At 47.0% G+C, this 14,356-nt stretch overlaps 1 protein-coding gene across 2 annotated transcripts in view; it reads right to left on the bottom strand.

Annotated features, from left to right (window-relative positions):
• NLRX1 (NLR family member X1) overlaps positions 1-8,570 on the bottom strand; it is a 27,351-nt gene extending 18,781 nt beyond the window's left edge. Inside the window, exons 1-3 of one of the 2 annotated variants that reach the window (XM_040424948.1) lie at positions 8,453-8,570; positions 3,184-3,363; positions 3,013-3,101 (exon numbers count right to left, since the gene is read on the bottom strand). In XM_040424948.1, coding sequence (XP_040280882.1) covers positions 3,013-3,101; positions 3,184-3,323 — 229 coding nt within the window. In that variant the 5' untranslated portion in view covers positions 3,324-3,363; positions 8,453-8,570. Of the gene's footprint in view, positions 1-3,012; positions 3,102-3,183; positions 3,364-5,825; positions 6,113-8,452 lie in introns of those variants that run through there. The other variant, XM_040424938.1, reaches the window with a different exon arrangement.
• Positions 8,571-14,356: the final 5,786 nt, after the last annotated feature.

The following is a 14,356-nucleotide window of genomic DNA, read 5'->3' as shown; positions in this document are numbered from 1 at the left end:
GCACACAAAGGAGAAAGCAGCTTCCCAGCCAGTAGTCCTGTGGTAGGTTGCGTTTCTTTCCCTCAAGGAATGTATAAAATACATTCGCATATTAATACAGAGGAGTCGGGGTCGGAGTCGGAAGTACATAAAACTGAGGAGTCGGAGTCGGAACATTTATCTACCGACTCCACAGATGCAACCATATTTTATTTTTATATTTTTTCTTCCCTCTACCTAAAAGATTTCAGTTTGTTTTTCAATTGAGTTGTACAGTTTATAGGTCACATTAAAGGTGGAAAAAGTTCTGATATGATTTATCGTCTAATTTTTTTTACATCACAGAAACCTGACATTTTAACAGGGGTGTGTAGACTTTTTATATACACTGTATATCACTAGAACGGACCTTATATACTATAGGACCACTTCGGTCTCCCTGAGCGGTGAGCGCTGGCAGGTTCTGTGTAATCTACACCCCGGAGAGGGCACAAACCACTTCAGTTTATTTTATATTTTACTGTGCAAAAGATCATTAATGATTTATATTGAAGAGAATAGAGTCCAATACTGACCCCTGTGGTACCCTACTAGTAATAGTGACCCCTCCTATACTAACCCTTGTGGTACCCCACTAATAACAGTGACCCCTCCAATACTGACCCCTGTGGTACCCTACTAGTGATCTCTCCAATACTGCCCCATGTGGTACCCCACTAATAATAGCGACACCTCCTATACTGCCCCCTGTGGTACCCCACTAGTAATAGTGACCCCTCCTATACTAACCCTTGTGGTACCCCACTAATAACAGTGACCCCTCCAATACTGACCCCTGTGGTACCCTACTAGTGATCTCTCCAATACTGCCCCCTGTGGTACCCCACTAGTAATAGTGAACCCTTCTATACTGACCCCTGTAGTACCCCACTAGTAATAGTGACCCCTCCTATACTGACCCCTGTGGTACCCCACTAGTAATAGTGACCCCCTCCAATACTTCCCCTGTGGTAACCCACTAGTAACGGTGAACCCTCCAATACTGCCTCATGTGGTACCCTACTAGTAACTGTGACCCCTCCAATACTGCCCCCTGTGGTATCCTACTAGTAACGGTGACCCCTCTAATACTGCCTCCTGTGGTACCCCACTAGTAACCGTGACCCCTCCAATACTGCCACTTGTGATACCCCACTAGTTATGGTGATTCCTCTAATATTGCCCCCTATGGTACCCCACTAACAATGGTAACCCCTCCAATACTAACCCCTGTGGTACACCACTAGTAACGGTGACCCCTCCAATACTGATCCTGGTGGTACCACACTAGTAACAGTCACACAATCTAGCTATGTACCGTTAATAATCACCCACTGATTTTATCACTGAGCCACTGTCACACATTTTACCCCAGTCCAAGGACTCACATTCTACTGTATGAACCAAAAGGAAAAAAAGACATTTCAAAGGCCTCTTTCACACTTGCGTTGTTGGGATCCGGCATGCACTTCCGTTGCCGGAGGTGCCCGCCGGATCCGGAAAAACGCAAGTGTACTGAAAGCATTTGAAGACGGAACCGTCTTCCAAATGCTTTCAGTGTTACTATGGCAACCAGGACGCTATTAAAGTCCTGGTTGCCATAGTAGGAGCGGGGAGCAGGGGAGCGGTATACTTACAGTCCGTGCGGCTCCCGGGGCGCTCCAGAATGACGTCAGAGCGCCCCATGCGCATGGATGACGTGATCCATGCGATCACGTGATCCATGCGCTTGGGGCGCCCTGACGTCACTCTGAAGCGCCCGGGGAGCCGCACGGACGGTAAGTATGCTGCTCCCCCGCTCCCCGCTCCACTTTACCATGGCTGTCAGGACTTTAGCGTCCCGGCAGCCATGGTAACCACTCTGAAAAAGCTAAATGTCGGCTCCGGCAATGCGCCGAAATGACGTTTAGCTTAAGGCCGGATCCGGATCAATGCCTTCCAATGGGCATTAATTCCGGATCCGGCCTTGCGGCAAGTGTTCCGGATGCGCCTGCGCCGACTGAAGACAGGTACGGCGCAGGCGCCAGATTTTGAATGCAGACAGGGCCAGCAGAGGACGAGCGCGTCCGCTGGCCCTGTCAATCAACATGAGGAGGGGGCATCTTTATGAAAGGAGGATGCGGCTGCTACCAGCAAGTTACCGCCCTACTTGCTGGTAGACAGGTAATTTACATATTATAAAAGTCTGTTTTTTTTATTAACTACTGAACCAAAATGAGTAATAGCATTATATATTGATATATTGCAGTATAGGGATTATAAGTAGCCAAAAAATAAAGACTTTAGTGGGGTGACAGAAGCCCTTTAAAGTGAGTCTTTCACCTAAACTGACCATTATAGGACACTAACACCATGATCTGCATTATAGTCCCCATACTGGAATGCTACTTACCGTATAGCTGTCTGTCGCTTATTTTCGCTAAAAAACACTTTTATTCAATATGTTAATTAGGCTCTGAAGGTGCCAAGGCCCCTCGTCGCCCGGAGATGCCCATGTAATAAATGATAAAATGTAACTAATATATTGTACAGATATAGCAAACTTAATACGTTAATTACAACGTTGCAGCAAACTGAAAAATGATACTTAAAGGGGTACTCCCATCTGTGATATGGATGGCGTATCTCTAGCGTAGGCCATCAACGTCAGATAGGTGCAGGTCCTACCTCTGTGAGCTGCTCCTATCTCCAAGTGAAGGGAGAACATCCATGCATGCACAGGAGTTCCAAAAATGGCTGAGCTCTGGCTCTGCTATCTCTGGCAGTCCCATAGAGATGAATGGAGTGGTGTCCGCATTGATTTCTATGGGACCTCCGAAAGTAGACTGGCTCGTTTCGGAACTCCTATAGCAGTGAATGGCGAGCATGCTCCGCATGCGCAGTGAGCTCCCGCCCTGTCCCAGAGGTGGGACCCGCACCTATCTGACATTGATGGCATATCCTAGTGATATGAGATGGGAGTACCCCTTTATACATGACTGAGCAGCTCCTTACCGGTTACTATCCCACTCTGACTCCTCTGAGACGTACAGGTGCCAAACATCCCATGGGGCTTGAACAGCAGGAAGACAGGACGACCAGCCCTACAAGACACAGAGCTATTACTCCTTAAGCACAGGTCTCACAGCTCCGAGATTTCAGTACACACCGCATGGAGGTCCTTACCTGAAAGTGTCTTTACTAAGAACGGAGTGACACCTATGGCGTCCACTGACGGCCCGGACAGAGAGCAACCATTTCTCATGGAGAAGAAGATTACTTCGCCTAAGGACCCCCAGACGGGACACAGATCCATGGCACTGCATGGTCCCCACACGGTAAGAAGATATTATCGACACATGACACCTGGAAATACAAGAAGCAAAAAGATCAAAATGTTAAAAGGGGGTCACCGGGATTAAAAAGGGAGTGTGGTCAAATAAAAATTTTAAAAAATCTCCTGAATGGGACTGAACTGCACAAATGTTACGTGACCGACGTATGCAATGTCCCAGGCAGAGGAAGAGACCGCCGCATTAACCCAAGCACAGTGGTCCCTTTGACCCGCTGATCAGTAGAGGTGCCGGGAGACGGCCCCCGCGATCAGATATTAATCACCTACCCTAATGATAGGTTATTAATATTTATTTTCCGGAAAAAAAAACATATTTAAGCTGGATTGACATGCAGCTATATGCATAAGCCCCTTTAATTTAAAGTCACAGTAATCCTGCCTATGATGATAATGAGATGACTACTGAGAAGTGATCTCTGCAGAGCAGTAAGTGTCAGCCTATTATAAGCCTCAGTGTTTGGTGTGAAATCAGGTTGGTTGATTTATTTTTATATTTTTATTTTTTTAAACGTGCTAGATTTACGGCGCAAATTGCCTTGCTAGACAGTTTTGAATAGTTTCTACAAAAGGGAGCATGTCTATGAGGGCACGATGGTACTTGCAGATTTGCAACCGCCGGAGAGCCACAGGTTGAGGAACATTTGCTTAAAGGATTCTTAAAGGGGTTGTTTCATCTGAGACTTTGATGGCATATCGTTAGGACATGCCACCGGATAGGTCTCCGGATTGAGTTCCTCTAGAGCGCTATACAAGGACTTAGTAACATAACATAACATAACACACTCATCTCTAAAACGGGCCCCTGAAAGTGAAAGAGAGCACTCCTCGCATGTGCAGTGTGCTGTCCGTTCATTTCTACGGGAGTTCCGAAAAAAGCTGAGCGAGTGTGATCGGCAATTTTTGGAAGGTCCATTTGAAATTAATTGGGAGTGTACTGCGCAACCGCTCTATTCACTTCTATAGGACTGATTTTTTGGGGAACTCCTATAGAAATGAATGGAGGGGGGCTGTTCTCCGCTCATTTCGGGAGTCCTGTTCTGGAGATGGGTGAGGGTCCCAAAAGAGATATGCCACCAAGGTTTCAGATGAGGGAACGCCTTTTGCACCACAATTTTGCATCAAAATATTGATCTAAAGTAAACCACTAGGTGGCGTAAGGATGAGAAATGCCACATTAAAGGGGTTAACCAATACTATAAATGGCTCCCCCTTATGCCGAGCCGCTAAGGAGGCTCGTCCCCATCACCGCCTGTCATTGGCTCCCCCCCCCCCCCCCCCGACACCAGATGTTTTCATCCGTGCACGGGGAGAAGCAGCAGCGGCGGTGCGGGGACCAGGAGCGGGGAACCAGGTAAGTATATTCTTTGTGAGGGGCCCGGCGTATGGGGGTGCCTTTTATAGTATTGGATAACCCCTTTAAATCACAAATTACATTGAAGCTCGCCCAAGCAACAGCAATGAAGATCCGACATCGGTTCAATGCTGGGGGAACTGCAATAGGAGAAGGATCCGTCACAACCCATTTACACACATTTCATGACACATTTTCTACCTTTTCTATGTGCGCTCTCTGCCGGTGTCTTGGACCTCCACCCTGAATTTACTGGGCTTACAACTCCAGGGTGTGGCTGGAAACATATGAGTAACCGCATTCTACGTGTAGCAATCATATGGACTGAAACCAGGTCAACACGTGAAACTGAACTGTAATGCAAAAAGGTATTAAAGGGGTAATCCCACCTGAGACAATGGGGGCAAATCGCTAGGACATGATGCCCCCATTGTCTGATAGGTGTGGGGACCCGCACCTATATCGATAACGGAGTGGGGAAGGTGGTGGCTGGAGGACCCTTGGTTTCCCCGGGTCCGACCACCACCAAGCGCTCTCCCCATACTAGTGAATGGGAGCACACCGCGCTTGCGCAGCCACCGCTCCCATTCATTACTATGGAGCCAGCACTCGACTATTTTCGTCAGCCCCACAGAAATGAATGCGCGGCTGCCCCCCTTTGCAAGATAGTGAGATAAAGTTGTCACTGTGATTTCGTAGTAAAGAGATCGCAGAGAGGCACGGAGCATTATCAATCATGTTAATGCTTGTGCCTCTGCAGTCTGCATCGGGTCTTGGCTGTCATTCACGGAGCGGATGTCACGCACGGCATCCGCTCGTGTGAAACAGCCCTAAGGGTTACATAGCATCATAATCAGTATAATGCTATGTGAATCCGGTCAGTGCTGGGAGGTCAGGCCGGGTGCTGCGATGCGGACTCGCTGCGGGAGGAACGCTCGTCTGCAAGGGGCCTTTAAGGATAGGTTCACACACTGCAAACATGTTGTGCAGAAATCCACATGTTGCACTTGTATGTATGGCTCGCAAGAAAAAGCCCCAATATCTGCAGGGGCCTTCATGAAGCCACCAGTTTCTGAAGGAAACATGGACACTTGCAGCCTGGTCTCCCAGCAATCCACTTACCTGTGAGAGTCCTTGGAGATGATGGATAGACTGCAGCATACAGAGGATACACACAATACCCAGAAAATAACCACCTGCGCTCCGGTCTGCACTCGTCATCAAGTGGCTGCTCTCATGGTTTCGCTTTTCTGATGACACAACATATTTAAGCGACTTCTCAGATTTCACAATGAGGTGGAGCTGGACACGTCCCAAGAAGAAAGGATAATGAGACGGCTGCCAAACTTTCTAAGTGATTCCTACTGATCACAGCGGAAGCAGATCTGCTGCTGACATCCCTCCGCTCCGCACGGATTAGGCCCCTTTCACACGAGCGAGTTTTCCCGCGCGGGTGCAATGCGTGACGTGAACGCCTAGCACCCGCACTGAATCCTGACCCCTTCATTTCAATGGGTCTGTGTACATGAGCGTTTTTTTTAACGCATCAGTTCTGCATTGCGTGAAAAACGCAGCATGTTCTATATTCTGCGCTTTTCACGCAGCCCTGGCCCGATAAAAGCGAACGGGGATTCAGTGAAAAACGTATTGCATCCGCAAGCAAATGCGAACGCAATGCGTTTTTCACTGACGGTTGCTAAGAGATGTTGTTTGTAAACGCATTGCATTCGCAAAGAAAAAAAACTGAACAACTGAACGCAATCGCAGACAAAACGGACTGAACTTGCTTGCAAAATGGTGCGAGTTTCACTGAACGCATCCGGAGCCAATCCGTCACGCTCGTGTAAAAGAGGCCTTAGGCTAGGTCTACATGACGACACATAGGGCACGACTACACTGCGACACTGATGTCGCACTAGTGTTGCGCGACAATTTTTATAATGATAGTCTATGGTGTCGCACTGAGACACGCTGCGACGCCACAGTCGCAGAAAAATCCCTTTCAAATGGATTTTTTGCGACTGTCGCGTCGCAGCATGTCGCGGTGCGACACCATAGACTATCATTATAAAAATTGTCGTGCGACAAATGTCGCCGTGTAGACCTAGCCTTACTGGCGTCGTCTGCTCACATGGTGATCCCTGATCTCTCCCGTTTAGGCCACCTGCACACGGGTGCCGGAGAACACACACAATTTCTAACAGCGGTTTTTGGTGCGGATTATACGCGGTTTTGCCGCAGATCCCGCCCTTCATTGTAAAAGTGTGAAGTCCACAGCCAATTTTGAAACCCGCACTGCAGACCAATTTCCACAGGAAAAGAATCTACATGAGATCTGTGAAATGTACTACGCTGTGGTTTTTCCGCACGTGAAACCGCCCGGAAAAACATCGTATTCCACAACGTGTTCAGGTGGCCTGAGGGTAAACGCACACGTGCAGGATTTATGTGCGGACAAGCCGCACTGAAATCTGCAGGCGTTCGCAGGGAAATCCGTGCAGTCAATCCGCATCAATTAGTGCGGATTTGCATCCGGTCAGGAAAGATAAAATAAACTGGCATGCCGCGGATTTTAAAATCGTGTCCGGAAAAAAATCTGCATCGTGTGCATGTTTGTTTCCTCTTCTAAAAAATTACCGATCCATTTATTTATTTTTTCTGTTCATCTAATGCAGGGATCAGCAACCTTCGGGACTCCAGCTGTTGTGAAACTACAACTCCCAGCATGCAAACTTACTCGCCTATTCTTGTAACTCCCACAGAAGTGAAAGGAGGATTCTGGGAGTTGTAGTTTCAGAACAGCTGGAGCGCCGCAGGTTGCTGATTCCTGATCTAATGGATCAGAGGAACAGAAAACAAAGCGGTGATGTGAACGCGCCCTTAGGGTACTTTCACACTAGCGTTACGAACTCTCTCGGGATGCGTTCAGTGAAACTCGCACGATTTCCCAAGCAAGTTCGGTCAGTTTTATCTGCAATTGCGTTCAGCGTTTCAGTTTTTTTTACGCGCGGGTGCGATCAGTTTTGATGAGCTATTCACTCCTAGCAACCATCAGTAAAAACTGCATTTGATCCGGATTATTACGATGCGCTTTTCACTGAAGACCTATTCACTTCTACGGCACCAGAGCTGCGTGAAAAGCGAAGAATACAGAACACGCTGCGGTTTTCTATAGGAACTCTGCCGGTGGATTCTGTGTCAAGAATGGAGACGTCACTTTTTTTCTTTTTTTTTTTTCACGGCACAGTTTTTAAAAACCGCAAGCGGAAAAGAAAGCGCCATGTGAATTAACATTTACGGTTTCCCCGTTTAATTTAGCGGGGATGGAATGCAAACACGGAATCCACGTGTGAACAGACCCTCAACATTCCTCACACCCCTGATTATTTTGGGCGTCTTTGAACTTGGGCTCGCATTTAAAGGGCAATACCATCGTAGTAAAAAATAAAAATAAACGCAACCGTGGTGGCACCCTCACATGGACCTTTAAGAGATGTAGCAGAGCTGAACTGGCTTTTTGCAGAGTGGCGCAATGGGATTGCACAAGTACTGGTTGTGCCAAACAACAAAGTCCCCTCTGCTACATCCCTAGCATTACGACCAGTGCAGGCAGAGACAGAGGAGAGGCTGCAGCCTCCAGGTGTGACAGGAAGGAAAGTTTGTTTGCAAAGATAAACTTCAGACGCAGAGAAGGTGTCAGTCACTGCCTGTGTGTGTGCCCCTGGGATTGGCATGCCCCCGGTAATTACCAGCCGCCTCCGTCCTCCAGCCCGTCCTCTGCTGCCCCCGGTTCTGTGTCCTCCTCCGGCACGCGCGCGCCTCTCCTCCACTTCCTGACGGCTGGGAAATCTGCTGGTTGGCGGCCGCGCCAGAGAGCAGAAGCGGTGCGGGAGGGCGAAAATATTATAAACAGGGAGGCAGGGCGGCGAGAAGATAGGGAAACTGCTAAAATGTACAGGCCCAGATGTATCACAGTGAGAAGCTAGACACTATGGGGGGTCATTTATCAAACTGGTAGAACTGGCTTAGTTGCCCATAGCAACCAATCAGATCGTTCCTTTCATTTTCCAAAAGAGCTATCCAAAATGAAAGGTGGGATCTCATTGGTTGCTATGGGCAACTCAGGCCAGTTCTACTTTACACCAGTTTGATAAATGACCCCCATTACGCCTCAGAAAAGCGTCCATAGGGCACAGCGGCCACAGGCAGACTTTATAGGCTGCATACTGTATTATTCACACCAGGCCTGTTGAATTCGTCACTGTCCGCCCTGGTTGTTTTCAATAGAAAATGCGCACCATACGACACCGATTTTGCCGTTTATAAAGCCATGCCGCAGGGGAATAAAAAAAATGGCATCACCCTTCTTGGATCTTGGTGCAGTTTCCGGGGGTTAATTCACGGTCAGATGCGATGCTGCATGACAAAATAACCTCAGGTTTCTGCTGCAGATTTCACGAAAAATCCGCCATCATTAGCTTTTCATTGACTTCAGTGGAAAAAATGTGCGCATGGCGAAGTTTTTTTCTCCGCCGCTAAATTGAGATCCGCTTCTGAGGTAGTATGTTACTTCTTAGAAGCGGATTGATAGAGGATTTTGTATTGAAGTCATTGAGGAACAGAAAAAGACGCTAGCGGTTTTACACGGGTTTGTAGTGGCGTTTCCGCCACCAAAATGCTTCTTAATTAAATCTCAAGGGCTGAATAAAAAAACCTTTTCTAAATCTTCTTCTAAACACTTCCAAATCCTCAACCAAATCCTCTTTTAAAACGCTTGTAAGCATCTAAATTCACCATCAAATTAGAGATCTGCCACCAAAAAAAACACCTGTTTTCAGCTAGTAATCTGCTACTGATTTTTGCCATAAATTTTGCCGTGTGAACTTAGCCTGAGGGTCAGCAGAATCAATTGCTACTATAGGACATTGCTAATATATCAGTGGGGGTCCGACTCTCGGCTGCGGAGAGAGTAGCGCGGCCACAGTACTTTTTAACATCAGCCCAATTTGTGATTTTTTTTTCTAATAAGGAAAAACTAATTAAAACTAAGTTTTCTATAAAAACTCATCCCCTCCCCCCCAGCCATCAGTCTCCAGCACCATCAGTCCCCCCAATGCTATCAGTTCCCCCTCCAGTGCCATCAGTTCCTCCTCCAGTGCCACCAGCTCCCCCCATGCTATCAGTTCCCCCTCCCTTGTGCCTTCAGTTCCTCCTCCCTTGTGCCACCAGCTCCCCCCAATGCTATCAGTTCCCCCTCCCTTGTGCCATCAGTTCCTCCTCCCTTTTGCCACCAGCTCCCCCCAGTGCCATCAGCTCCCCCTCCCTTGTGCCTTCAGTTCCTCCTCCCTTGTGCCACCAGCTCCCCCCAGTGCCATCAGCTCCCCCCCAATGCTATCAGTTCCCCCTCCCTTATGCCATCAGTTCCCCCTCCCTTATGCCATCAGTTCCCCCTCCCTTGTGCCTTCAGTTCCTCTTCCCTTGTGCCATCAGCTCCCCCTCCCTTGTGCCTTCAGTTCCCCCTCCCTTGTGCCTTCAGTTCCTCCCCCCAGTTCCATCAGCTCCCCCCAATGCTATCAGTTCCCCCTCTCTTATGCGATCAGTTCCTCCTCCCTTGTGCCACCAGCTCCCCCCAGTGCCATCAGCTCCCCACGTGCCATCAGCTCCCCCTTGTGTCATCAGCTCCCTAGTGCCATCAGCCCCTCCCCCAGTGCCATCAGCCCCTCCCCCCCAGTGTCATTAGCTCCCCCAGTGCCATCAGCTCCCCCCACTGCCATGAACTTCCCCATGCCATCAGTTCCCCCGCCTAGCCATCAGTGCCCAGCTGCAGCGCCAGTAAAATCAAATACTTACCTTTCCTGTAGGGGCGCTGCTAACGCTCCACAGCTCTTCCATTCTTCACGCGCTGCACTGTCCTGACGTCACACAGCATCAAGTCATAGAGCGCGCTTACATGCCCTATGTCCTGACGATGTGTGTGCGTCAGGATCCAGGGCAGCATGGTGCTCGTGACCACGGAGCGTGAGTGATAGCAAGCGCTTCACTCTTGATCCGTGTTTACATGGTATTAACGAATCCCCGATGCAAAAAATTTGCATCAACAATTTTTTTTTGGGTTGAGTTGCTGGTTTCAGCCCTAGCCAAGAGTCGGACTCCCACCAATCTAATAGGGGTAGCCCCTCAATATTGTAATATTGGAAAACCCCTCTAGGGCCCCTATACATATGATTTGGCTCTGGTGTACCATTAAAAGGCAATCACATTTTTTTCCATACTGCATGACTTTTTTTGTGGGTTTTTTTCTTTCTTTTTGTTTTGCATAACAAATCTGTGGATGGCGCTTTTTGTTCGAATACATTCACGTGTCACGGAAACAATGCAAAAGAAAATCTGAAGTGTTGCTGCTGGAACTCCGAAAGCAGAAAAACCGGCGCCAAATTTTTTGGAACAGATTTAGTTGCAGAAATGCTGCTAATTTGAATCAGATTTCATGCAAAGGACAAAATCCGCAGCCAGTGGCGTATATAGAGAAGTAAGGGCCCCATAGCAAAGATTAAACCGGGCCCCCCACACAGGACAGAAGGGTTTTCACCTAATCCCCTTTCAGTGACCCTTGGGCCATATTTCCACTGCCTCATTTGCTAAAAGTTGTTCCTTTAGAGCAGCGGCGCACAACCTTTTTTGGTCTGGGAGCCGCATTGTCACATCGCTCTATTTCAATGGGCCTCAAATAAAATAAATGTCGATAGGCGCTAATTTGCGATAATCATTTAGTTCTATTGATTATTGGAAGCACATTCCTGATTACACAGGGAGATGTGCTGCCGATAATCGTACATCTTTACACCAGGCAGTGCATGGCCATGGTCACATGCACCTCTCCAGCCAATGACTGGCTTCAGCGGTGACGTGGCCATAAGCAGCATGTCACTGCTGAAGCCAGTCATTGGCTGGAGAGGTGAATGTGACCATGGCCATGCACTGCCTGGTGTAAACAGAACAATGAGGCGGTGGGGCCAGCGCAGAAGACCGGAGCAGCAGAAGGACCATGCTGCAGGAACTTGTTAAAAATAATTTTTACAGGAAAAGTGGCGACATTTCCTTCCATCCTGCCTCCTATTCATAAATCAGCGTTTTCCTTCACTGCAGAGGACGGTGGTCACTGGTTATTACCGCCTCCTGCCCCCAGTTATAGCAGCCCTGCAATAACCAGTAAGTACTTTCCTTTACTGCAGAGGACGCTGGTCACTGGCTATTACCGCCTCCTGCCCCCAGTTATAGGAGCCCTGCAATAACCAGTAAGCACTTTCCTTTACTGCAGAGGACGCTGGTCACTGGCTATTACCGCCTCCTGCCCCCAGTTATAGGAGCCCTGCAATAACCAGTAAGCACTTTCCTTTACTGCAGAGGACGCTGGTCACTGGCTATTACCGCCTCCTGCCCCCAGTTATAGGAGCCCTGCAATAACCAGTAAGCACTTAACCAGTAAGCACTTTCCTTTACTGCAGAGGACGGTGGTCACTGGCTATTACCGCCTCCTGCCCCCAGTTATAGGAGCCCTGCAGTAACCAGTAAGCACTTTAACTTACTAGTGGGAAAGGTGCTCATTGGTTAACCCTTTAATGACGAGGCTTGAAAAGACCAGACACTTTTTTGTGATTTAGCGCGAATGGTTCAAACAGCTGTAACTATCTTATTTGTTGAGCTACCAAAATAATTTTTGCAGCAATTTTTTATGTGACACATAGGGCTTTAGAATTTATTTTTTTGTAGTTTTATTTAACCTGTTCCGGACACATGACGTACCGGTACGGCATGATGTCCCGGTACTTAAGGACACATGACGTACCAGTACGTCCTGTGTAGTTCCGATCACCGCTGCCTGGCGGGCAGTGATCGGAACAAATCATTGAGCAGGCACCCGGGGACAATGCGCGGGGGGGGGGGGTCCTGTGACCCCCCCCCCGTGTCGGCGATCGCCCAAACCACAGGTTAATTCAGACCTGCGGTTTGCGGCTTTTACATGTTGCGGCGGTGCCATTGGGTCCCCGTGCGGCTGTAGGGGGGACCCGATGGCATGGAAGGCAGCGCGATGCCTTCCTTAGGCATCGGCGCTGCCTTCCTGCGACGAGCCTGTGAGATCCAGCCCTCTGGATCTCAGAGGCCGGAAGCTGAATGAGTAATACACACAGTATTACTCATACAGCCAATGCACTCCAATACAGAAGTATTGGAATGCATTGTAAAGGGGATTAGACCCCCAAAAGTTGAAGTCCCAAAGTGGGACAAAAAATAAAGTGAAAAAAAAGTTGAAAAAATAAAGTTTTCCCCCCAAAAAATTAAAAGTTTCAAGTAAAAATAAACAAAAACGTCATTTTCCCCAAATAAAGTAAAAAAAATTGGTAAAAATTAGGGGGAAAAAATTGTTGACATATTAGGTATTACCGCATCCATATCGGCTCTATAAACATATCACATGACCTAACCCCTCAGATGAACACCGTAAAAAATAAAAACTGTCACCTTACATCACAAAAAGTACAACAGCAAGCGATCAATAAGGCGTATGCCCACCAAAATAGTACCAATCTAACCGTCACCTCATCCCGCAAAAAATGAGCCCCTACCTAAGACAATCGCCCAAAAAAAAAAAAAACTATGGCTCAGAATATGGAGACACTAAAACATAATTTTTTGGGTTTTAAAAAAGCTGTTATTGTGTAAAACTTAAGTAAATAAAAAAATGTATATATATTACATATCGCCGCGTCCGTAATAACCTGCTCTATAAAATATCACATGACCTAACCCCTCAGGTGAACACCGTAAAAAAATAAAAACGGTGTAAAAAAAGCCATTTTTTGGTCACCTTACATCACAAAAAGTGTAATAGCAAGCGATCAAAAAGTCATATGCACCCCAAAATAGTGCCAATCAAACCGTCATCTCATCCCGCAAAAACTGCCCAAAAACTGAAAAAACTGTGGCTCTCAGAATATTGAGACACTAAAACATAATTTGTTTTTGTTTCAAAAATGAAATAATTGTGTAAAACTTACATAAATAAAAAATAAGTATACATATTAGGTATCGCCGCATCCGTAATAACCTGCTCTATAAAAATATCACATGACCTAACCCCTCAGGTGAATACCATTAAAAAAAAGTGTAAAAAAAGCAATTTTTTGTCACCTTACATCACAAAAAGTGTAATAGCAAGCAATCAAAAAGTCATACGCACCCTAAAATAGTGCCAATCGAACCGTTATCTCATCCCGCAAAAATCATACCCTACCCAAGATAATCGCCCAAAAACTGAAAAAACTATGGCTCTCAGACTATGGAAACACTAAAACATGATTTTTTATGTTTCAAAAATGAAATAATTGTGTAAAAATTACATAAATAAAAAAAAGCATACATATTAGGTATCGCCGCGTCCGTAATAACCTGCTCTATAAAAATATCACATGACCTAACCCCTCAGGTGAATACCGTAAAAAAAAAAAAACTGTGTAAAAAAAGCTATTTTTTGTCACCTTACATCACAAAAAGTGTAATAGCAAGCGATCAAAAAGTCATACGCACCCTAAAATAGTGCCAATCGAACCGTTATCTCATCCCGCAAAAATCATACCCTACCCAAGATAATCGCC

The sequence above is a fragment of the Bufo bufo genome, chromosome 1, assembly GCF_905171765.1.
Source record: "Bufo bufo chromosome 1, aBufBuf1.1, whole genome shotgun sequence".
NCBI lineage: Eukaryota > Metazoa > Chordata > Amphibia > Anura > Bufonidae > Bufo > Bufo bufo.
This window is presented reverse-complemented; position numbering and strand designations above follow the sequence as displayed.